We start from the raw sequence: 26560 nt of genomic DNA, 5'->3' as shown, positions 1-26560 counted from the left end.
ATAGGGTTGATCAGAATAAGCGTCACAGCAAACCGGCTCGGTGCTGCTTCTTTGGCCGCATAGGGTTGCTCAGAATAAGCGTCACAGCAAACCGGCTCGGTGCTGCTTCTTTGGCCGCATAGGATTGCTCAGAATAAGCGTCACAGCAAACCGGCTCGGTGCTGCTTCTTTGGCCGCATAGGGTTGCTCAGAATAAGCGTCACAGCAAACCGGCTCGGTGCTGCTTCTTTGGCCGCATAAGGTTGCTCAGAATAAGCGTCACAGCAAACCGGCTCAGTGCTGCTTCGTTGGTCGCATAGGGTTGCTCAGAATAAGCGTCACAGCAAACCGGCTCGGTGCTGCTTCTTTGGCCGCATAGGGTTGCTCAGAATATCCGTCACAGCAAACCGGCTCGGTGCTGCTTCTTTGGCCGCATAAGGTTGCTCAGAATATCCGTCACAGTTGAGACGCTGCTGCCAGAAGCACTGTGTCCAAAGATGCAATTTCTGGCTGCGACAATAAATGGTCGTGATACGCCTACGTATTGGTTGCCACTCCCCAGTACCTCCCCCAAACAGTTGCTGGCTGTCAATCAATCTGCATCTAAATCCACACTGCAACCACACTGTGCATGCACAGTAGACAAAACATTGGCCAGTTGCCAATTAATCGAAATTGCGTCCTCTCTGAATCCGTCCCTTATTCCCACTTGAGAACCCTTACTGGAAGCTGGGACAATGCTGGATTACTTAATCCACCCAGTCCTGTTCTCAAGAGCTCTGTTGAGTCAGAGTGGATGGATTGTAATATTGTTGTATAAGCTGCAGTGACAATGAGCCAGTCACAAGCTGCTGCACGGGGTAGCTGGTTAGATTACAGATGTGAATAGACAGCCGTGTCTGGTGTAAATGGGGCATGTTACTAGGAATGACATCAATGCATTTGTGCCTCGTGATCAACTTGTATTTCATCTTTGCTGGTTTGGGATTTTACTTGTTTGTCTTTGTGCTATGCTCCATTTCCCCACTGTACAGCGCTGTGGAATGTTGTGGCACCATATAAATAAAAGGTGATAGTAATAATGTTATACTGTATGTTATTATCTTATGTCTAAAAAAGCCAACAGTCTTATTGCATTGTAAGAAAACAACAGCGGTGTATCTCGTTATAACATTGCAGAATCACGCTGCGCAGTTTACAGCAGAAAACTGCCTACACAATAATCGTCTGTCATAAGACTCTACTGAATAATCACTCCGTCAGATAGAAGCTGATAACATCTTTTAATTTCCGGTTATGGCTGAAACCTTAGATAAGATCCTATAATTCTTTACCATAGCTGTGTAAAGCCATTGTGTGCTGTCCCTTATGAATATATGAAAGTGCCAATTCCGTCAGTAAACTCCTCCGTCTCACTCTTTATTACAGCTGCCCAATATGTTTGGTGACCTACGCTCAACGTTTATTGCACTGATGATCGGGTCTTATGCTTCATCAGCTGTCACATTCCCCTTAATCAAGGTGAGTACTTATCCTCTCATTGCAGCAGGGTGCGCCCTGCTGAGAATCTGGGGCTTTTAAATGTATTTCTTTGGTTAGCAAGGAGTTAAAGAGCTTGCTAATTGCAGTATATAATCAAACAGATCTGTTACTGCTACAGAGTTGCTGGCCATTACAGTATCTGCTTCACAGCAAGTTTGTTGGTGCAAAACATTTCATCTCTGTTGCTAACACCAAATGATCCTTGTTGCCAAGGTCCTAAGGGCTGCCATCCAGTTACTCGGTCATGCTAGTTGCTTTTTGCTGTGATTGGAGGATATGAAGCAAATTGTGTACGGTGAAGATTTGTCTCTCTGGTTACTATACCTGTGGCCCATTCTTGTAATGTGAGATCGGGAATGCCTGCCCATAATGCACTGCAGCTTTGTGTAACAGGTGGTTGACCATGCTGGGAATTGCAAGTCATGTCCTCCTTCTACAGTTTATTAGTTACACTTTTAGAGGTGCCTTTACCTATATACATTATGGGCCTGGTTCGGACGCAGCTCCATATAGGGACGGAAATTGCGACATTTTACAAACTGCGCAGAAGTGAAGTCCCACTTTTTTGTGTAAGTCCGGGCACTTCTGAGTCGGACAGATGTTGGCCGGAAATCTCCTTGCATGAAATGGGCGTTTCTGGGCTGCATTATTGCACTTGCTTGCAAGAAATGCATCTCATTGAATTGTCATGGGTGTGTAGCCAGAGTGCAGTGCTATTCTGGGGTGCGCATACAGGGGGTTAAAAAGCAGAATCTGCAATCCTTTCTATCGCATGCTGGGGGCCACCATTCGCAGGAAAAAGCCGCCCAGCATGCTGAATGCGGTCGCAGCAACTGTGAATGACCTACAGCTGCAGCTAGGCTGCGTATGCAGATGGTCCGTCGCCATTTTCTTGATCGGATCGGCTGCATGTGATGCCCCAAAAACACAACCACCCCCATTTTTCGATGCGCCTTCTGCGCAACACTTGGTTGCCGCCCCACGCTTGCCCTGTGAACGCCTCTGCCTGTCAATCATGCAGAGGCGTTCACAGCCAATGCAATCAGATGGCTATTGGCTGCTAGCGCACCCGCAGGGCGGGACCTGCACGTGCACACTGCCGTCACTGCTGGGTTTAATCCGGTCGCATTGATTAGCAAGGTGACTTGAATAACCCCACAGTTAAGAGAAGCCTTTTTGCTGATAGATCTCTTGCACCCAGTATGGATTAGTGCAGGCGCTGATACTAATGTTTCGGCTGTGGATGGAAATATTGTGAGAATTGCGGCTTCCTGCTTGAAACCCTATGGATCCCGCAATTACAGCATCCGCTTTCAGGCTTCGAACCATGCACAATGCATCAGTCAAGTAATGTAACTTTTTTATGTGTTGTTTATAATAATTACTTGTAACATTCAAGATAACAGGTGTGAATTTGAGTTGCACGCAGGCCGGTACGCAGCCGCATTCGGAGTGTGTATATTGTGCTAATGGAATGCTACTGCGACTATATGCACGCCTTTATATATATGCATCATGGGCGCGCCAACTATTGTCAGCTAGCACAGACATCATCTCTATATTAACACTTACATCTACTCTATGCCAGAAACATGGAACATGGGGGGTGATGTATGAAAAACGTCCTAACGGACGTTATGTGATACGCCCGCAGCTGCCGTCACAATGTATTATTAAGGCCCCCGCCGATGTGGGAGGGCGTTATCCTACCTGTCCCGTGATAGCGCACCTTCCACATCAGCTCGGCGCCGCAATGTGTGCGCATGCGCCCTTCTCCCCTGCTTCCTGTCTACACCGCCGGAGGCCCCCGGCACATGCGCAGTAGAGCTGTGTGGACCAGCAGAAGAATGTCCACGTTCAATAAAGTTTATTTGAAAAAAAAAAACTAAGCCAGTGCACATTTTGCAGACATCGCCTGCCTGGGGGAGGCGTTCCGGCCCAGCGGACTTAAGAGTCAAAAAGTCACAGCAGAGGCAATGATACATTGCCTCTGCTCAACGTTTGACAGTCACCACTACGGGGAAGCGGTAAGCAGCGGGGGCGCGCGGCGGACAATGCACATGGCGTTAACATGCCGTTCATACATTAGGGGGAAGCGCAAAACGCAGACTTAAGGTGCGCTGTGGTCAGCGGAAACCACAGCGCACTTTCATACATCTGACCCATTGACTGTACTGAGATGTCTGATTTCTGGTATATGTATATATGTAAACTCACAGACGGAAGCATTGCTGCCGGTGTCTGAACTGCACGGAGGACCTAGAACCTCTGTAGTTATATTAGAGTAACTGTAAAACTAACAGAATGATCTCTGTTTTTGGTGTACAGGTTATTTATGATCTGGGAGTGAGTTTTATCACTATCCTGATTGTATGGGCAGCTTGTGCTGGTCTCGTCTTTTTCAACTGCTTCTTCAACTGGCCCCTCGAGCCGTTCCCCGGTCCAGAGGACATGGATTACACGTAAGGGCATCACATATATATCAGTTGACTGCTGCAATAATTAAAACTGTGCACCATAATATTAATGTTCTCCTTGTCCGTAGTGTGAAAATAAAGTTCAGCTGGCTGGGCTTTGACCACAAGATCACAGGAAAGCAGTTCTACAAACAAGTGACCACAGTGGGGCGACGGCTCAGTGTAGGAAGCTCCATGAAAAACCCCAAAGAGCTGGCAGCACTACAGGAAGGGAATAAGCTGTGCCTGTCTACAGTAGATCTGGAGGTGAAATGCCAAGCCGACAATGCAGGTACGTCTCTCGACTGATCATTGAGGGTTATTACTAATCGCACTCGTGAACAGAGGCGTAACTAGGGTTTTCGGAGCCCAGGGCAAGATGAAGAGTGGCGCCCCCCCCCCCCCCAAAAAAAAAACAAAAAACAAAACAAAAACCAAACAAAAACACACACACAAAAAGAAGTATGTGCAATGGGCATGGCCATGCACCGGAAGGGGTGTGGCCACTGAAAATGGGGCGTGCCAACATGACTATCACCTACCTCCTGTGTCGTCTTAAAGCACACTATCACCTACCCCTTGTGTCGTCTCTCAGCACACCTTCATTCAATTTTTGCACAGTACGCATGCAGAGTCCCCTTTTTACACAGTGCCAGATACACAATTGCCCCACAGTGCCAGATACACAATTGCCCCACAGTGCCAGATTCACAGTGCCAGATACATATTGCCATATTGCCCCACAGTGCCGGATACAATGCCAGATACGAGACCCCCCCCCCCCCCCCCCCCCCCTGCCGCCACTTACTTCAGTCAGGATCCCATCAGTCACCGCTGCCCTCTGCTATGTGAGGGGAGGAGAGCAAGGCGCCTCTCCTGCCCCTCAACGCTTCATGAAGTCCGGTCTCTGGCGGCGGCTATCTTAAATGTGGCGCCGGTTCGTTAGCCAATCAGAGTTCGCGGACCGGCAGCCAATCAGGAGCCGGTCCGCAAGCTCTGATTGGCTAACGCCGCCGGAGACCAGACAGACACGCAGCGCAGCAGCGGCAGTGAGCACATTGAGGGGCAGGAGAGACGCTGCGCTCTCCTCCCCTCACATTGCAGCGGGACGAGGACGGGTGGGCATGATGCCCTGGCCGGCAGCGGCGCCCCCCTCTGCTGGGCCTGCCAAGGCGCCCAGGGCACGTGCCCCACTCGCCCTGCCTTAGTTACGCCTCTGCTCGTGAATACTATATATATATATATATATATATATATGTGTATTGATGATTGCTGGCACCTGTTTTGAACAGGCTAATGGATAAGAAAGGTGTTTCAGCACAGGTGATGGCAATTATAAGTTGAGAGTGAAGTCCAGAAGCAGAGCATGCTGTCCCTCCTGGAGAGGGTCATGTTGGGAGGTATGGATATATATATATATATATATATATATATATATATATACTGTACATGCACACACACACACAATCGCATATACATACCTCCCAACGTGACCCTCTCCAGGAGGGACACAATACTCTGCTTCTGGACTTGTCTCTTAATTTATGATTGCCCTCACCTGTGTTGAACAGTTTAATGGATAAGTAAGGTGTTTCAGCACAGGTGATGGCAATCATAGATTTAAGAGGGAAGTCCAGGAGCAGAGCATTCTGGGGCAGATATATTAACATGGAGAAGGCATAAGGAAGTGATAAACCAGTGATATGTGCAAGGTGATAAAGGCACCAGCCAATCAGCTCAGATATGTAAATTAACAGTTAGGATCTGATTGGCTGGTGGCTTTATCACCTTGCACATATCACTCTGGTTTATCACTTCATTATGCCTTCTCCAGGTTAGTACATCTGCCCCTCCTGGAGAGGGTCATGTTGAGAGGTATGCATATACACACACTCACGTTAGCCAAGATGGAGAGGTATGTGTAGGTATAGTACATATTAGGTGCAATGTACATTTATCCATTGACAATACCACACTATCCGTTAAACATTTATTGCTGTGCACACATATGAAGCTACAGTAATAGTATGAGGAAAGGCATGATCTCTCCTCTTTTCTGAGTTATAATCTAAGGTTAGACATTTACTTTTCTGTGAAATTAGCTTCCTGCTACAATCAATTCAACAATTTCCTGTCCTGATGTTCTATGGTCAGTGTATGATATGAATTCATTATATCTCTGCAAACACTGCGCCGGCTGCAGTGCTAGTTTTTATGGCAGAGCGGATGTTAGACTTGTGTCTTAAATGCCATGCAGCTCTGCTTAAAAACCAGGGCAGGGCCGACCCCTCCACCTCTGTGTGTGGAAATGGAGTTTGCAGAACTGGAGGGGAACAAGCAGTGCACATGACAGTGGTAATGAGACATGCTGTAGCTTAGACACCTTCAGACAATGCTCCTAGAACACAGGTTCTCAAACTCGGTCCTCAGGACCCCAAACAATGCACTTTTTCCAGGTCTCCTCACCGAAACGCAAGTGAAATAATTAGTTCCACCTGTGGATCTTTGAAAATGTATCAGTGAGTAATGAATGCACCTGTGCACCTGCAAGGTGATCTGGAAAATGTGAACTGTGTGGGGTCCTGAGGACCGAGTTTGAGAGCCACTGTCCTAGAAGATGGCAATGAGAGGAGGCAATATGACCTTAGTGCAGGCATTCCCAACCACGGTCCTCAAGGCACACTAACAGTGCAGGTTTTAGTGATATCCAGGCTTCAGCACAGGTGACTTAATTAGTAGCTCAGTTATTTTGATTTAATCATCTGTGCTGCAGCCTGGATATCACTAAAACCTGCACTGTTGGTGTGCCTTGAGGACCATGGTTGGGAATGCCTGCCCTAGTGCATAGACCCCATAAACGTCTTAAAGGCCCATACACACGGTGAGATTCGGGCTATGCCCGATTCTCACTATGCGACAGGGGCTAGGTCGGCATCGCAAGCACATAATGAGTGTGCTTGCGATACTGACCATGGGGGTAATTCCAAGTTGATCGCAGAAGGAAATTTTTTAGCAGTTGGGCAAAACCATGTGCACTGCAGGGGGGGGGGCAGATATAACATTTGCAGATAAACTTAGATTTGGGTGGGTTATTTTGTTTCTGTGCAGGGTAAATACTGGCTGCTTTATTTTTACACTGCAATTTAGATTGCAGATTGAACTCGCCACACCCAAATCTATCTCTCTCTGCACATGTTAAATCTGCCTCCCCTGCAGTGCACATGGTTTTGCCCAACTGCTAATAAAGTTCCTGCTGCGATCAACTCAGAATTACCCCCTATGTGCAGTTTTAGCTAAGTGTCAATTTTGACTATCTCTTCTATAGAGATAGTCAAAATTGACTTGCCTGCACAGTCTATCTAGGCTTGCGATGCCAACTGCACATCGGCATCGAATCGGGATCGCAAGGTGACTTTCACCTTGTGATCTGCACTAACTTTTCTTACGATTTTGACTATATAGTCAAAATCGTAAGAAAATATCTCACCGTGTGTACATCCTTGCTATGCCCGATTTTGACTATGCGATTTCCCTTGAACTCCCCCGGAGCCCAGATAGCACAGATAGTATTGATTTTGACTATCTGTGCTTGAGATTTTCTCTATGTACGATTTTGACTATACTTAGTTCTAGATAGTACACTAGATAGTCAGGATTGACTTGCCTGCACAGTCTATCTAGCCTTACGATACCGACCCCACGGGAGCGAGCATCGGGATTGAATCTGAATCACAACCTGCCTAACACCTTGAGATATGCACTAACTTTTCATAAGATTTTGACTATATAGTCAAAATCTTACAGATTTATCTCACCGTGTGTGCACACATTAATTAGTTCCTTTTCGGGATTATGTAAATTTTGGGATCCGGTCTCTAGGCCGACAAGACTTAGGTCGTCACTGTCTAGATTGATCATTATTGGTCGACAGTAAGTAGGTCGATATAGTTTCTAAGTCGACAGGGACTCTAGGTCGACATGACAAAAGGTCGACATGAGTTTTTCACATTTTTTTTCTTTCATTTTTTTTAACTTTTTCATACTTTACGATCCACGTGGACTACAATTGGGAACGGTAGCCTTCGCTCGCCATGCGAGGGGACACGGTGCACTCATTGGGGTTCCCGGTCACTCTACGAAGAAAACGACACCAAAAAATTGTAAAAAAACTCATGTTGACCTTTTTCATGTCAACCTAGAACATGTCGACCTAGAGTCCCTGTCGACCTAGAAACCATGTTGACCTACTTACTGTCGACCTAAGTCTATTCTATCTAACATACCACACCCATAAATTTCTATCCCACTGAATGTTCTGCTCTGCTACATAACCACTATCTGTGACCACATGAGTCCTTCACTCTAGCTCAGAGTTGTCCAATTATACCCCTTTTCCACTAGCTTTTAAAACACGGGTAAAGGCACGGGGGTGCACTTTTACCCGTGTTTTTTCCTAGTGGAAAAGGGTCCCCCTGCAAATTCCCGGATCAAGTGATCCTGGAATCCTACCCGGGTAGCTTGCCGGTTGAACACGTGTTCAACCCGGTAAGCTGTGTAGTGTGAATGGGAGCCGGGTCAAGGCGTCACGGCTCCCGTTCACAGTGTATGGGAGGGCGGCGCTGGGAGATCATGTGATCTCCCAGCGCTGCCGCGTCAGCAGCAGCGTCGTTGTGAGAGCTGTCTGAAAGGGGGCTGTAGCACGGGTGGCAGCCGTGTCGGCTGCTACCCATGCTACAGAGGTGGAAAAGGGGTATTAGTAGACTGGGGGCAAGTTGTTGCCCCCTCCATCCCAGATATTATTTTTTGTCCCCAAGCTACTGTACATCATATAACATTAACATTACAGTATGACCTACCCAGGGAACATGTATTTATAACATACATGCGGCCATCTCATGACATACTTGCCCAGATTATATTTTGAGTTATAATACACCATGTAATGTAATACACAGAGCATCACGTGTGTACTGATTTACTGCTGCCATGTAGGACATTATTAATGTTATGTTGTCTGTGCCTACGCAGCTACTCCATCCTTCATGAAAAGCGTGTTCAGCCCCATCTTACTCCTCAGCCTTATTACCATGTGCGTCACCCAGCTCCGTCTCATCTTCTACATGGGAGCCATGAACAACATTCTGGAATTCCTGGTGGATGGGAACATGGAGACTGGTAAGTGGCTTGTTGCCGTTAGCTGGGCACTACTGAGCACATGAACAATAATACATCAATCAGAAAAGAATCAATAGAACTCTCACAGTGAAAGATACTTCAAAGCATTAATGGCCTGAAGAATATTCTACAAACATTGTTCTGATTGCGAAATGGGGAAAATGTGTATTGCACTGGGTGAGCCTGTTGACTGTATATCTTGTTTTAGGTGTGTTTTTCCTGAGTCAAGAAGCCACATCTATTGTGCTCACTTATGGGGCATTTGTATAAACTAATGTGCAAATGCTGTGATGTCATAACAACCAATTACATTCTACCTGGCACTTTTCTAGTATACGCTGTAAAATGTACACAAATGTTTCATTGGCTGTTACAGATCACATTACTTATGTACCGTGCACAGTTTTCCCAGATGTCCATGTCATCTGTCACATGTATCTGTAAACATGCCTTACCCACTTGTGTCATTGACCCATTTGACTAATTATAAACATGTTCTATGAGAGAATACATAACAATCATCCAAGACTAAACACACCTACATATAAGGATTACCCGATGAAACTATTGGCTTGGTCTGTTCTTGCTCTGCAGTATGACTCTTATTGCATGGTATTTATTTTACATATAATCTGCTGTTTAATCAATCAAATAATATTTGTATGTTGCTATGAGTATGTTGCTATTTGTATGAGTCTGCACTGCTCAATATGGTGGTATTTAGTTAGCTCCAGTAATCTCGGAGCTATTGAATTCGCCCCCCTTCCAATTCAATTGCGGGCCGTTTTGCCCATTTTTAAGGCATTTTCGCCAATGCCTTTTCAACCTTTTTTTTTTTTTTGTGTGTGAAAAGACATTGGGAAAAATGCCTCAAAATCAGCGATAACGGCCCGCATTTTCGCAGGTGAGAAAAACGTGGATTTGCCGATCCACAGATTTTTCGCTCCTGCTGATTTTTTTCACCTAGGCAAAAAAATGTCCCTGCTATTGAATAGGGCAAATCCCCATTCGCCCTAAAAATAGCGAAAAGTCCTGTTTTTTTGCCTAGGATAAAAAAACGGACCTAATTTAATACCCCCTATGTCTCATTTCCTCTTTTTTTCCATATATATTATTCCATTAGCTATAATGGTGATTTGGAGAAAGTTGTAAGTAAACAGAAATGGCCATCTTGCTCAGTTCACAACAGGGAGGAATATTCACAATCCCTTCCTTGAGATGCCTAAAGCCATGTCATATAAAATCTAAATTCAAGATAAGATGGCGTTCAGTGTTTTTTCTCCATCTGTCTGTGGTAATGTAAGGCACAGCAATTTCTATACCTAAGAGACCTATGTCCATGAGTCTACAGCGCCCCCCGATGTAGAAACTATATTTAGCATGTGCTGTTTACCTCAGTTACTCATCCGGGATTGCAAAATTGTTTGTGGCAGAAGTTCAATGTGGGTAATCCAGTTAAAACCTGCTCTATCAAGAAGGATGAAAGCCTGATCTGAAAGTCATGTTATGAGACAGGCTGGCAGGCATGCAAAAATACATGCATAGATCCGCGCATGTGAACAGAGAGCGAAAAAAACAAAGATAGTACGCAGGCACTCAGGGTATCAACAAGAACATAGATCATAATATTTTGCACAATGCTAATTAGCAAGGTAAATATGTACTTACTGTACATACATCTATACTACAGCTATTTTTATTTTACGAGAAAAACATTTACTAAAAAACATGAAACAGATTAAACAGTATTACTGCTAAACATCGATGGAGACTTTGTTATACATATAAAAAACTTTGGGCCCAATTCAGACCTGATCGCTACTGTGCGTTTTCGCACAGCGGGCGATTATTGAACTACTGCAAATGCATATGCACCGCAATGTGTCAGGTGTGTGACGTCGGCTCTGGCCCCGTTCAGCCTGATTTCTTTGCACTGGAGGAATAAGTATTGAGCTACGCACAGACTGCACACACTGTACAGAATGGGAAAAACATTTGATGATGAGTGTGATGCGAACGGTTTTGCAGCTGTCCGCTGATTGAGAGGAATTTTCGCACAGCGTACACATGCTATCGCACACTTGCACGAAGCAAATTTTCACTCCCTTTGGGTGGCAACTGTCTGATCGCAGGACAGTATAATTTGCAGCACAGCCATTAGGTCTGAATTGGGCCCATTGTCATTTTCCAAAGAGCTCTATATAGAGGCATACGGTATGCCAGTGGTTTTCAAACTTTCTTAAATCACGGCACCCTAGAGTATCAGCATTTTGTTCACGGCACCCCTAGGATAAAAGTTTATTATTGATATATTTGGAAAAAAATATAAAATTAGGTAAATTGTGCCTTCCTGTCAACTTTAGGGTCAGTTATGTGGTGGTGTACAGTTGTGCTTCTGTTTGTCCACATGTTTTATGATTGGCAGCCACCAGCACTGGTTTTGTCTATCACTTTGGCCATAAATAATTTGATTTGGTCCTTAACCACCAACCCGAGGCACCCCTACAAGTACCCCGAGGAACCCCAGAGTGCCTGGGCACAAAGTTTGAGAACCACTGCCATTTGCAATACAAACACATTAAATGCAACTCAGATTTCTACATCTGAAATTTATATCTGAGTTGCATTACAAATGCATTGAATGCAACTCAGACATTGATTTCAGATATTTGGGGGAATGTAATAAGGTGTGAGATCAGAAACTGAGAGATTTTAGAGTTCTCCTCCTGTTTTTTTTTTTTTATAGTGCAATGTAATTGATCGCCACTTTAAAAAAAAACAGGAGAACTCTCACAAAATCTCTCACTTTTTGATTCTCACACCCTATTACATTCCCCCCATAGTAATCTAAAAGAGGAACAGATAAATGGTTCCAGTGCAGAGGGAGTGTATGGGGTTTCAACATGCTGTCCAGCGCTGCCAGCTTTCGCCTCAAAACCGCCGGACTTACCAATCAGCAGTTTAGATGGTGCATTTAAACCCGCTGCTGATGGACAGGTGGTGTAAAATGGGCAAACTGCCAATTTGCTCCAATCTGTCTGTGAAATCTGTTGTATCAACAGATCAAAACTGTAATCAAAACTGTAATCAAAACTGTTGCATCTGTGTCCTATAAGAAAATGAGGACTCCTAATATAATATTAGTAAAGGGCAATCATTATGTTTTCAGAGTTCTCACATTTTGATTGGCAGCATAGCTCAAAGAGCATATTGTTTAAGCACTCTCGCCAGTCACAACTACTCCTATGTTATGGAGGCTTATTTTGGACGGTTTTGCTTTTTGAAACAAATTGCCCTTTAATTAATCTACCATATGTCCCTACAACAGTTGTGAAGCTGCATCTCTAGAACATCTTGAACTTGTAGTTCCACAAACTACTTAAACTTTGTTCTAGGCATAGACAGTAATGGTAGATATATAAAAAGATATGGGGTGTTAGGTATGAGGGTAAGTGACTGCAGTTAATGAACAATGGATATAACTACATGTGAGCTACCTAATGATAGTGCTGGAGTCATTGGAACTGCAGTATACTTTTTCTATATCCGCTTCTTGCATTTCTATCAGCATACAGGTTTAGAGGTTACCCCGGCAAGAACACGATTTGCCAGGTTGCGCCAGTTAAATAATTCGCCTGTTTAAAGATAGTGAATGCTGCAATTGTCTTAACATCTCAGGATGGTGATAGATAAATCTTTTTTTTGTTCTATGGATGCTATTTAAATAAAGTATTTTTTCTAAAACAAGTTGGACTGGAGGCTAAATCAGTACTCATTTCACTGGGTATGCGTGATGCTTGCAAATATAGGCTGGTAAAGTGAAGAGATTCCTCTGCCCACTGCCAGCTAGTGTTGCTGGCCCACTGAGTACCACACAGCTGCCTTTGGCCTGTATTTTATCAGTAAATTGGTGGGCTCCTACAGCACACCATGCTGAAGGTATAAAATGAGTAGTGGTGATTAGATCATTTGCTAACGAAATGGGTTGCCAGAAGGAGCTAACTGAAGGGGATCATCTTAGGCTGCACAATGTAATGTTTCCAGGGTGATGCTGGACTGGTATACAGAAAATTCGGCAACCCAGATGGCCTGGCCAGATCTTAACCCCATTGAGAACCCCTGGGATAAATTGGAGCGATGGGTGTGTTCTAGACCGACTCGACCTTCTTCAGTGTCGCAGTTGGTCACTGTACTTAAGGCAGAATGGCAAAACATACCACCTGCTGTTGTCCAGGAACTTGTGGACAGTTTGGCAAGAAGGGTGTCTGCAGTAATCACTGCACGTGGTGGACCTACAAAGTACCAACGTCAATAAAATCTATTTGCTGTCAGTGTCGAGTGTCCAATGACTTTTGTCTACATAGTGTAGTAATGCACATACCCTGTTATTATGCTGGCTGGTACCTTATCTCACAGTGGTAGCTCTCCAACTACAATGTCCAGGATACAGGGTTCATGTGCCTTGTTTATATAATCAGAATCACTACAGTTAATATGCAGCTTATATTGCTCAATTACCTGTTATTAAATACCTACCCTATGACTGTCTGTACCAGCAGCACTTGGCAAACATCTACCTGAGCATGTGTGTACTATATTTCACAACATCCCCCTCCCTGAGCAATGCAAATACAAAAATACAAAAACACCTTCCATGTGTTTATTATAGAACTCTAGTCACAAGTGCATATTGTGTATTCTGTCTCGCTAAGGTCAGCTCTCTGGGAGACTTGGTAGTGTGAATATGTTTGTGCTTCTGCACTGGACCAGCACTAGCCACACAATAAGAATTAGCAGTGAGTGAGTTCACCTAGGGATAGAAGTGCAGCACGTAGAAATGCCACGGATTCATATTTGTCCATGTAATGGGATTTTCCTTTGTACAGCAACTTCCCCATTTCCAGATGTGCAGTCGTTATGCTGACAGTGGATATTTGTAGTGTTTCACTTCCCATGTCTGTACCAGTTGCTGACTCTGCTGAACACACTCGGCAAGCACAAGACATGCTTATAATGTAGTGGGTTCTGCTTGCTCTGGGTGGCTGGATCCAGTCTTATTGCATTATTCCGTGTACCAGTGTGACTCAGTTTCCCATGTGTGTTAGCTGACGTCAGTCACTGGAGTCTAACTCTCTTCTTGTCTTTCCTTCTTTGCTGTCACGTGCTGCCTCTCTTCCCACACTCAGTGATGCACACGGGTAAGCTTTGAGAGGGATTGCTATGAAACCCACAGACAAGAACAATTGTTTAATACGTTTATTTCTACGTAATTCAAGCACCACTAAATATTTTCCCATTACATTTTTCTATCTGCAACAATTATAATGTTCATTTAACAAGGATGCTCCATTACCGCTAATGCTACAAAGTGCCCGGGCAGTGTACGTAGCATAAACCTCATTTACTTTTACTCTTCCTTGTTGTGATACTTCTTCACCACAATAGCTAATCCCACATGTTACAGTCATTTAGCAAAACTACCAGCCAGGAATTTGACCGCATTATCTAAATTGCAGTGATCCTGATATTCAGGCTTCAGACCAAAGTAATGCATCACAGAGCATTCACATCCAGTGATTCTCTTAAGTGTTTGGCCTGTTTTTTTTTTTGTTTTGTTTTTTTGTTATAGCTGAACAAATCCAATAGTATTGGATAGTGTATAGGGATTGTTCCTTTACTGAATGCCTAACTGAGATAAAGGCATTTCCAGTGCTAGACAGCTCAGCCTGTGTATGTACTGAACCTAGCCCTGTTTTCCTGCTGCAGGTACCTGGTCTAATCCAACATGCTTTGTATTCAGCACTTTTGAATAAGACTGGCCAAACTTTGTCCTCCTGATCAGCGGCTGACCTCACACACATAGCCTGGCCCATAGGCAGGGTATTATTATAACATTTACTTATGGAGCAGGTGGCTTGCTGAGGAGGAAACTCTACAACCCTGTTTGCTATATATGGGGATGAGCAGAACATACAGAGGGGGCTTTCTCCAAAAAGCGGACAACCTCTTTATCCATACTTGCCTACCTGACCCTCTCCGTGAGGGAGAAAATGCTCTGTTCCTGGACTTCCCTGATAATGTACGATTGCCATCACCTGTGGTGAGCTAGTTAATTGATAAGAAAGGTGTTTCACCACAGGTGATGGCAATCATACATTACCAGGAAAGTCCAGGAACAGAGCATTTTCTCCCTCACGGAGAGGGTCAGGTAGGCAAGTATGCTTTAACCATACTTTTGATTATCCAGTTTTGTGCCCCCCTCCCCCCCATCATTAATATGCAAAGTTAATGTTCCAGTGCACTTAGCGCACAAATATATTGAAGCTAATTACACAGACATAGTATTTCCCACATCCTGCTCTATCATACTTGCCTACCTGACCCTCTCCATGAGGGAGAAAATGCTCTGTTCCTGGACTTTCCTGGTAATGTATGATTGCCATCACCTGTGGTGAGCTAGTTAATTGGGGTCTGGGACTCCAGGTCGACAACAAAAAGGTCGACACACCTTAGGTCGACGTCAATTGGTCGACATGGACAAAATGTCGACAGGAACAAAGTCGACATGGAAAAAGGTCGACATGAGTTTTCATCCAATCGTAGTCCACGTGGATCGTTAAGTATGAAAAGGTTCCAAAATAGAAAAAAATTGTGAAAAACTCATGTCGACCTTTTTCCATGTCGACCTTGTTCCTGTCGACCTTTTGTCCATGTCGACCTTTTGTCCATGTCGACATAAGGTGTGTCGACCAATTGACGTCGACCTAAGGTGTGTCGACCTTTTTGTTGTCGACCTGGAGTCCGGATACCAGTTAATTGATAAGAAAGGTGTTTCACCACAGGTGATGGCAATCATACATTACCAGAAACAGAGCATTTTCTCCCTCATGGAGAGGGTCAGGTAGGCAAGTATGTGCTCTATTGCACCTCTAAAACAATTTGTACCTGCATTACTGTGTTGCTAGTAGTAGTAGTAGTAGTAGTAGTACTGTAGCAGTTTTTAACAATATATGTAAAGCTGTAGCTCACAGCCCTGTTTTGTGTCTCTACAGTCAGCCTCTACACATCCATCTTTGGAGTATTACAGCTGCTGTGCCTCATGACAGCCCCTGTGATTGGATACATCATGGACTGGAGGCTAAAGGACTGTGATGATGGCAGTGACGACGGAGATGAAAAAGACACAGATCAGTAGGTGTTCATCTCACTTAAGCAGCTTTAGCTGTCTCACACATTACTAGGCCCGGAAGGACAAGCTGAGTATGGGCATAACATGAAGGCAGACTCGGGGGAACTTTTGTAAAGGGTGGTCTCGTAAAACCGCATTTTGCTTTTATTCCAGGGGGTTTGATTGCACAATTTAATTCCAAAGCACTGAATAGTAAACTTATGGCTTGGAGAAGAAAACCACCCACAGTTGCCAGAAACAGGCATTGTCCATTTGTCTCACATAGCTCGTTTTGTGAGTTTCCCTTACAAAATACATAATTGCCCTTTGCCCACCACAAAGCCCCTTCACAGGAGTAGAAAGTGGCATTGCTGGGCTTTATTACCTTTGTGGGAGAGCCAGGCGCCAGTCCGCCACTTTGGAAGGGATTTGGCCATTAGGTTGACAATTCGATGTAGAGAGAGACAGTTGGAGATTCGAGTGAGGAGAGCAGGGGAGAGGTCCAGAGAGGAAAGATAGATTTGAGTTTCATCAGCATAGAGATGATATTGCAAATCAAAAGAGCTAATGAGCTTACCTAGTGAAGATGTATAGAGAGAGAAAAGAAGAGGACCAAGGACAGAACCTTGGGTACACCTACAGTTAGTGGAAGTGAGGGGGATGTGGGGTCATGAGAGGAGACAGAGAATGAACGGTCAGAGAGGTAGGAAGAAAGCCAAGAGAGGGCAGAATCACGCAGACCAATGGAGTGAAGGATTTGCAGTAGGAGAGGGTGGTCCACAGTGTCAAAAGCAGCAGAGAGATCAAGAAGAATAAGTAGAGAGTAGTGGCCCTTAGATTTAGCAGCATGGAGGTCATTGCAGACTTTTGTAAGGGCAGTTTCAGTGGAGTGGAGAGGACGGAAGCCAGACTGGAATGGGTCAAGCAGTGAGTGTGAGGAAAGGAAGTAAGGCGGTTGTAGACAATACGCTCAAGGAGTTTGGAGGCAAGAGGGAGAAGAGAGATGGGTCGGTAGTTGGAGAGCGTGTTTGGATCAAGGGTAGGTTTTTTAAGAATAGGAGAGATGTGTGCATGCTTGAAGGCAGAGGGGACAGTGCCTGATGATAGGGAGAGATTGAGAAGGTGGGCAAGATGGGAACAGGCAGAAGGAGAGAGGTAGCAAAGAAGGTGGGAGGGTATAGGGTCAAGAGGGGAGGTGGTAAGGGGAGAGGAACTAATGAGGGCCATGACTTCCTCACCAGATGCATGGGAGAAAGATGTAAGAGTTGGTGAGAGGGATGGGGAGGGGTGGTAAGTTATGGGAGGAGGCTGGTTGCTGATGGTCTGGTGTGATGTGATGTCCTGACGTATGGAGTCAATTTTGGACGTGAAGTAAGTGGCAAAGTCAAGAACAGAGAGTGAGGAGGGGAGACGAGGTGAAGGTGGGCAGAGGAGTGAGTTGAGAGTGGCAAAGAGGCGCCGAGGGTTGGAAGACTGGGAGGAGATGAGGTTCTTGAAGTATGACTGTTTAGCAAGAGAAAGGGCAGCACTGAAGGATGAGAGCACAAGTTTGAAATGGAGGAAGTCTGCCTTAGAGCGTGATTTCCTCCAGTGTTGCTCAGCAGTACATGAGCATTTTTGCAAATATCTGGTACATTTGGTGTGCCAGGGTTGAGGTGTTAATTTGCGAGGGTGAATAGTGGTTGGTGGAGCAACAGAGTCAAGAGCAGAAGTAAGGGATGCATTGTATATGGAAGTGGCTTGTTCATGACATGAGAGAGAGAGAATAGGAGAGAGAAGTGAGTCAAACAGGGAGGAAAGGAATGTGGTGTCAGTAGCCTCAATGTTATGCTTAGTAATGGTAGCCTTAGGGGGTAGAGCTGGGGAAGCCGAGAGAGATAGGTTATGCTGCTGTATGATCATGTGCGGGTGCCAGCACAGGAAAGCCCCACTTTGCTCTTCTCAGTTTGTGCAGGGGACCTTAGGAGGGTAACCTGGTGTTCCAGGCTTCTCTGTCACACCACTTACAAAGATAGTAGTTCCAACTATCCCTTCATCCCATTACCAGGACTGTGGCTGTGCCTGGTCACCTGCCTTACAGCAGGCACTCCCAGGCCGCTGAATGCACCTGACATCTCACCATCCTGACACTTAGCGAGGAGGAGATGTAGAGTGCCTTGTGAGCCTGTGTTTCAAGTGTATATTTAAAGCTTCACACCAGCTTGGCAGTATAAAAATATATTTGTTATCACAAAGCAGCATGCCAGTTAGACCAATATATAGTTCAGGTGTCTCGTAAGCTCAGTGCGCCACCTACAGGCAAACAGGCCGACATTTGTATGTGTTCTCATAAGTGCATTGGTTAATATGAAGACATAGGGGCCGATTCAGACCTGATTGCTAGGCTGCGTTTTCTCACAGCCATCGATCAGATCTGAACTGCGTATGCACTGCAATGTGCAGGCACGACGGACCGTAGCAACGGGGATTGCCGGTCAGGGACGGGATGGTGCGAAAATTCCAAACGCACTGGTGATCGCAAGGAGATTGACAGGAAGAGGGCGTTTGTGGGTGGCAACTGACCATTTTCACGGAATGTCTGGAAAAGCGCAGGCGTGTCCAAGCGTGGGAAGGGAGGGTGTCTGATGTCAAATCCGGTCCCGGACAGGCTGAAGTGATCGCAGCGGCTGAGACTGCACAAAATCTGTGTGCGATCGCACACTTGCACAGCTGAAATACCCTCCCCCTGTAGGCGGCGACTATCCGAACGCAGGGCTGCAAAAATCGCTGCCCAGTGATCAGGTCTGAATTACCCCCATAGTTCAACACATGAAAGCAAGACAAATCTTAATTTTTTATATTTTGTGGCAAGCTTCTGGTGATTTATGTGATGGCATTGTTGTTGTTGTTTTTTTTTGGGGGGGGGGGGGTGTATCGTGCAGGGTTTTTTTTCTCCATCTCTTTCATATATAACATTGCAAGTGATCATAAGGTCCTCTATCATTGTTGAGTTAAGGCCCAGATTGATCAATTGCACGGTGATAAAGTACCAACCAATCAGCTCACAACTGTCATTTTTAAAGCACAGCCGGTAACATGACAGTTAGGAGCTGATTGGTTGGTACTTTATCATTGTGCAATGTATCACTCTCCAAGGCTTGATAAATCTGGGCTACATACCTGTCTTTGTAGTGCTACATACCTGTTTTATTTATCAGTTTTAGTTAACGAATACTCAGTGCACAGAAAGGCGGCTCTGTAGCGTAAATGTAACGTTGGACTTGCTGTGTGCCTCAGTTTATAGTTGCCTACTCTCCTGAAACGTCCCCTGGAGACTCCTCAATTTGGGGAAGTTCTCCAGTCTCCGGGTATAATGGCCAAATTTCCCACTTCTCCTATGAATCACACCATCACAACTCCTTCCCCAATCCATAATGCGTCCATTGTGGCAGGATCAGAAGTTCCCGTAAACAGAGGAAAAGAGTGGAATAAAGAAATTCCAAGCCAGATACAAAGTAGGTGCGCTGGTGCACTTTAAGGTCCCCTTGCAGAACACAATGGGTGGAAACATGGGCAAATAGGGCACATTTGCAGGAGTGCTACTTGGCTTGAATGGACATTCCTACTTCGATTAAATTTAATTAAAATGGAGACCATGGGCCAAATTTAACTGCTTGCAATATGTGAGCAACAGCTTAGTATTGCCTGTATACTAATTGGCGCTTTAAATCTGGTGAATTGCACCGGCTCCCACAAATCTGGGGTTATTGGCTCCATGTGCATAGGTTCCCCTGCTAAATGGAAAAGCAGCCCCAGAGAATAACAGCCCACTGCTGAAAAGAACTGTGGGTCTTCCTGAACCACCCCTGGGGCAAAGGGAAGAGGGATAACCAGCAAGAGTATACCAAAAGAACAAAAAGACACAATTCTAGAATAAACTTAAATTGAAGGAGTCGGGAAGGAACATTGTACAGCTTTTCTATTTTGACCACATCAGGGTGCACATTTCTTGACATGTATACGTAAAATCCTATTTATCCACGTTACGTCATAAGGGTCTCTGTTTGCCTTCTGCAGAGGTGGAAAGATAAAGAGGAAACCAGATCGTCAGATTCAGAAGATCACAAATGCTACAAGGGCCTTTGCGTTTACCAATTTGTTATTGGTAGGATTTGGAGTCACATGTCTCATCAATAACCTGCCATTACAGGTACGTTAGAGTGGAGTTTGTTCTGTATATTTTCTATTCATCGTTTTCTCCCCTCTTCATAACAAATTACCGCTGTTTCTTTTTGAAATGCTAAAATAGAGCATAGTAATTATATCATAAATCTTCTCTTTTACAGATCCTTTCTTTTATTTTGCACACGATAGTGAGAGGGTTCATCCATTCTGCAGTGGGAGGACTCTATGCTGCAGTGTAAGTAAACTGTACTAATCAACATAGCTTTTTTTAAGGATTTTCTTTTTAATACTAAAGTATCTACATAAATACTAAAGAGGATACTAATACTAAGTAAGTAGAGATGCTAAACATTGTTTCACCAGTGTGGTTACTGTCAGCCCAGGGAAGAAAGCCTCTTTTATAATCTGGTACTTTCATAGCTGTACTGGAGGCATCAGAGGGCCTAATTCAGACCTGATCCGTGTTGTGCGTTTTCGCACAGCAGCTGATCAGGTCTGAACTGCGCATGCGCTGGTGCACGCATGCCAGACAGCCGACGGCCGTCTCAGCCTGATTGACAGGCAGAGGCGGTCGCTGGTTGGGAGGGGGCGGGCCGCCGTTTAGGGAGCGTGGTCCTGGCAACACAGGCAGGCCCGGACCGCGTGGGGGGTGGGCCGCGGAGGCTGCGTGATGTCACGCGCAGCCGCTTTGACCCGGATAGCGAGTTGTAGCTCCCTGCCAGCTGCTCTGGTAGGAAGCTACTCCTAAAGTACAAAAGCATCGCCGCTGTGCGATGCTTTTGTACTTGTGTGGGGGCGGGCCTGACATGCGGGGTGGACTAGCCGTGTGCTGGGCGTCCCCTCGCATGTCTGTGTGACTGATCGTAGATGTGCTAAATTTAGCACCTCTACGATCCGGCCCAGAAACCAGAGCACTCAGGGGAAATACGCAAACAAGGAGAGAAAATACAAACTCTGCACAGATAGGGCCTTAGTGTGAATTGAAGCCAGTGACTCTAAAAAGCAACCAGTGACAGCACTGAGGATACAAAGGCATGTTATGTCTCCGCTAGGAGCCAGTATCATCCCTATGCAGTAAGGGGTCTATTTACGAAGCAGTGAAAGACCCTTTCTCCTGCATTTTCACCGGAAAAAGGGGTTATTACCTCTCAAGAGGCAATCATGGAGAAGTCACTGATTTGGCTGCCACGAGGGGGAGACAACCTCCCCTTATGATCCCAGGACTGATAAATATAGGGCAAACTGCATTCTAGATTGCTGCAATATGCATCTGAGTGATGCTGGGCTCCGTGACGGTAGTGACAGGCAGTGCTATGAGTACTTTGGCGGTCAGATACACTTCTATTAAAAAATAAATCACTGCTGCCAGGTTGGAAAATATTTATTTAAAAAAATTTATTATCTCTTGCCATCAGCATCCTAAGACGGCAACATCGATAAGATGACTGCGGCGGCATATGTACAGAGGCGTTACTTCTTAAATAGACTTTCCCATTCAGAAATTTCCACTAGGGAAACCTAGGAGAATAGTTTGGGCAGTGGGGTCTTCCACAGTAACCGAATAAACACCCCTGTTTATCGGAGAAAGTAATTATTCCTTTATATAAATACACCCATAAGGCGGCTTTTCTCATCTAGGAACCAGTTATATTACCAAGGAAGCCTTTATGTCACTAAGTGCTCTCTTTTTTAGCGGTCTTTCAGCTTTTTTACAATGTATAAAATGATGATATTAAATGAAATGTAACTGTCTTGTTTTGCAGATATCCTTCAACGCATTTTGGTAGTTTGACAGGACTGCAGTCTCTCATTAGCGCTCTCTTTGCACTCCTTCAGCAGCCGCTCTTCTTGGCTATGATGGGACCCTTGAATGGAGATCCACTTTGGGTAAGGATTAGTTTAAGTAGAAAACAAAAGGAGAAGAAAAGGAACATTAGAATGCTTACATTTACTATACAGGGCCAAACATGTATGAAGCACAATACATAGAGTGGGGACTCTTTGCACTCGCCCCGCTGTCGGCATACTGGCGGCTGGGATGCCGCTGCCGGTATATTGATGGCCGGCGTCCCAGCCACCGGTAAATCATACCTAATTCGAAAACAGTATGTATGTCTTTTTGCACATGTTTTAGTGATTTTTGCCCTTATTCATCTTCACACATATGCCCCATAATAACAAACAACCAGACATTTCTTTCATTGGTCGAACCTTAACTAGACTCATCAAAGCTCATATCTTGGTTACTGTAGGTCGTTCCATGTTATTGGTGGAGTCCTTCATTCCTGCTTTTTCCTTTATTATGTGTTGTTCTAGTAATACATATCCTGTTCTCTTCCTGTAATGACAGGTCAATGTGGGATTACTGGGAGTGAGCATGTTCGGGTTCTGCCTCCCACTCTACCTCATCTTCTTTAGGCGGAGTCTGGAACGGCAGAGGAAACAGAAGATTGAAGACTCCAAGCTGTACCTGAAAATAAATGGCACTCCTGACCATGAAGCTTTTGTCTAAATGCTATGAAGCAGATGCTAGGCCTGTTTCCTCACCATGTTCCTTCCGTACAATCTCTGGGAAGGTATCTCTCCAGCTTACCAAGTCACCATCTTAGAACTTATTTAAATTTTCAGCGTCCCACCTGTGAACCAACCTTCTCTCAAATGTGATTGGATGGAGGCTGAATCTCTTAGTCATAGAAATCCACTAATTCCTTTTACAATAAAATCCAAAGTAAACTTGTGTTGTGGGGAATAAGGTGAACTTTTGTTAATGTCAGTGATTGGACTGGAGATTCTTCCTCCTCTGATAAAGGGACGCATGTTTCCGGCAGTAACTCATGGTGACGTGAGGTGTGCTGCGCTAACCTGCCGTAAAGCTGGAGGTTCTCCCCGGCTGTCTGGATTCATTTATTTCCGTGTGCCCAGCAGAGAAATAGCAGGATTTACAATTGCACACACCATTATGATGATCCAGCTAGCACAATCGCCACTTCTTATAAGATCTCTTGTGCCAGTAGCTCCTTGGCTCCTCTTGGAAGGAGTATTCTTGAAATGATCTAGTAAAAGATGTATCTCACCAACGCCAAACAGGGCAGCAGAGACCATGAGCACAGATCACCCATTGGCCAGTTGTCACTGTGCCAGGTGAGGTGCTAGGTTGTAACCTGCTGCACGTTGCCCCTGGCACTCGGTGCTATACAATGGAGCATGTGCACGCATTCATTGAACTCTCGCTCTCTCTGCACTAATGGAATTTGCTGCTCCACATATAGTTATAGTAGAGAAAATCAGACATATCAGTTTAAAAGGGATGCCGCATCCATCCTATATCTTGATATAGGTTATAAGAATGAAACTCTGTTGTGATGCATATACAATTATTGTGCCATAATGTCCTTAGACCTGGCTGATTCTTACCTTGTAAGCCTTGGTGGGATGTGTGGCTGCTGCACGTTATCTCCCAGGGTGCTCAGCCACGGGGATAGCGCCTGTGACAACGCCACAGATTTCTAGGCTGTGTTCTAAGCAATACCTGTGTCTGTTGACATTTTTTCTTTCTTTTTTGTAGAAATGACTTGTATTAATATGCCGTTTTATGTTCCCTGCATGATATGATTCAGTATTTTTTTTTTATATTTGGACATATATTGTTTGTGAACTGCTTTCTGTTTGAGGGAGCTGGAGAAACTCCTTAATCCATATTTGGGCATTTTGATGACCAATGGCGTCCGGTAAAACAGAACGTCAGTGTCTGTATTCCATGCATTAATTAGTGGTCTTCATCTATCATTGTCTCCACCCCCTTCACCTGATTGTAGTTTACTTCGCTTTGGTTTTCTTCATTCAGGTGTTATCAGCTCCCATTATATTTGTTAATTTTTTTGGTCTTCTGGGTCTGTGGTATTTGTCAGTTTTTCTGACTCGGCAAATGGTCCCTTTATATAAATATAATGGAGACATCTGTGAAAACCGTTGTACATATAACTATATAGAAACTATTGTGTTGTCTGTATTTACTGCTGAAACACTGTCTGAATCACTTCTTCTACATAGTTACCTGCAGAACAGTTTTCATACATGTCCCATTATGTGTTTAGGGATTAACCTTTCTCACACCAGCAGAGCCCACTGGGTACCTGGTAGGTTGTCTTGATATACCAACCATGCGATTAATGAGCAGATTAAGAGTTGGTATTCATTCCCTTAACCAGTTCCATCCACGACCTGTTGCGCAACCTTTCAGTATAGTGTTAGTATTTCATTTTTGTCGTAAAAATGAAGTCATGTGAGTTATGGTCTGATTCAGAGGTCACACCATCGCACATTAGGTAGCCTTATGGATGCTCAGAATGTCCGTCTGGACATGGTCACAGGTGCCAGTGCTACTGTGTATATCATGGGTCTTCAACCTGCAGCCCTCCAGCTGCTGTGGAACTACACATCCCAGCATGCCCAGCCTCAGTTTTAGCATACCTTAATAGCAAAATTGTGGCAGGGCATGCTGGGACGTGTAGTTTCACAGCAGCTGGAGGGCCACAGTCAGCGACACACCTACATCTGGTTACCCACCCATGTTACCACCCAGAAACGCTGTTTGAAATACCAGTTCTCTGTGTCCAAAAATTGCACCGGGTCCCCTGTCGCCAATCATCTAGACGCATGCGCAGTACAAAAAAACAGCTACGCAAACATCAGCATAGCATCCACCTCTGAACCACGACCTTAATATTCAAAAGGAAATGACTTTGCAGTGTCTTCTAGGAATCACAAACATTGTTCCACTGATTGGCCATAGATGAAAATGTTTTCACTCTAGGTGATAGAAGCAGTATTTCATGAACACTCCAAATTACTATGATCAGCTTGTGAAAGAACATTAACCTTCACTTGTCGCCTACACACATAGAGGTAGCCATGTTGCGCTGGGAACCAATATCAGTGGGAATGTAGTCTATGAATTCACTAGAGACACAACTGATGCATGAGACACTGTGCACCTCACACCTCAGTGATGTCACTAGTTTATAGGGAAATCATTAGCTGAATATTGGTACGATGCTCACAAATGGCTACCTACAATATTTGTAGGGGACTTGAGCAGTTTAACATCCTTCTCCTTTTGTGTGTGTGCTAGCGGTGTCGGCATTCTGTTTGTACAACAGTTACAAAGAACCTAGTGACCTTTTCTTTGTAGTGGTAATACAGGGAAGCACCAGTATTTGTTCCCAAATTCCTACAAGCAGAGTGGTTATGTGACTGCACGGGGGAAATAGAGCACAAAAGCAATACAGCAATTATTTCCCCCTGTGCCTAACACATGTAACACTGAGCTGGTCTTCAGGAGAAGAGACCTAGAAAATCCACGTCATGTGGAACGCCGAAGGCCAGCACCGCGCAACCTTGAGCAAACCACTGTATCTCTCAGTGCCTCAGGTGCAAAAAAGATTGTACTCTCTATAATAGGTATTTATTGTACCTGTACCTTCTACATACAGTGCTTGTTGTTACTATTAAAATATAAAAATAAATAAAAAATAAACCCTTTTTATATCCAACCACTTGTCTTACGATTCTTTGTATATGCAGGGGCACTGGGTGGTATGAGGGGGCAGGCACTGATTACATGGGTCCTGGCCTACTGGAGGAGCCCAGCAGGGGTACTGTTGACAAATGTCCCCTTTGCAGTGCACACTTTTTTATTTTCGATTTGGGCTTTTTTCTGGATGCTTGTGGCCACGCCTCCCATATTTGGCCATGCCCCCATCAGACCCAGTGGAAGTCACTGTGTGTGTTTGTGTCATAACAGACGTCACAAACTGGGCAGGCATTTTTATGTGCCCACCCAGCTGAGCCGTCAATTACTGCCGGCTTGTGCAGGAAGTGTACGGGCGGTAGGCTGACTGCCCGTGCACACAGAACGATGCACCAATATGTACATATATTGGTCAGCATGTGTATGATGACCAATAGAACGGACGATATATTGGCAAGTGTGTACCGAGCTTTCGTTTAGGGCCAGACAGGGACTATGGGGTAATTCAGAGTTGATCAGAGCAGCAAATTTGTTAGCAGTTGGCCT

The 26560-nt window shown here is 44.8% G+C and overlaps 1 protein-coding gene across 2 annotated transcripts in view; it reads left to right on the top strand.

Moving 5' to 3' along the window:
• Positions 1-26036, top strand: part of SLC43A2 (solute carrier family 43 member 2) — a 118256-nt gene extending 92220 nt beyond the window's left edge. For both annotated transcript variants that reach the window (XM_063956088.1, XM_063956089.1), the window contains 9 exons: positions 1408-1500; positions 3850-3983; positions 4067-4269; positions 9006-9152; positions 16205-16343; positions 20377-20509; positions 20646-20719; positions 22248-22371; positions 22835-26036. In XM_063956088.1, coding sequence (XP_063812158.1) covers positions 1408-1500; positions 3850-3983; positions 4067-4269; positions 9006-9152; positions 16205-16343; positions 20377-20509; positions 20646-20719; positions 22248-22371; positions 22835-22996 — 1209 coding nt within the window. In that variant the 3' untranslated portion in view covers positions 22997-26036. The remainder of the gene's footprint in view (positions 1-1407; positions 1501-3849; positions 3984-4066; positions 4270-9005; positions 9153-16204; positions 16344-20376; positions 20510-20645; positions 20720-22247; positions 22372-22834) is intronic.
• The last annotated feature ends 524 nt before the right edge of the window (positions 26037-26560 follow it).

The sequence above is a fragment of the Pseudophryne corroboree genome, chromosome 2 (genome assembly GCF_028390025.1).
Source record: "Pseudophryne corroboree isolate aPseCor3 chromosome 2, aPseCor3.hap2, whole genome shotgun sequence".
In the NCBI taxonomy this organism is placed as follows: Eukaryota; Metazoa; Chordata; class Amphibia; order Anura; family Myobatrachidae; genus Pseudophryne; species Pseudophryne corroboree.
The sequence above is the reverse complement of the archived record's forward strand: the minus strand, read 5'-3'. Positions and strand labels throughout refer to the sequence as shown.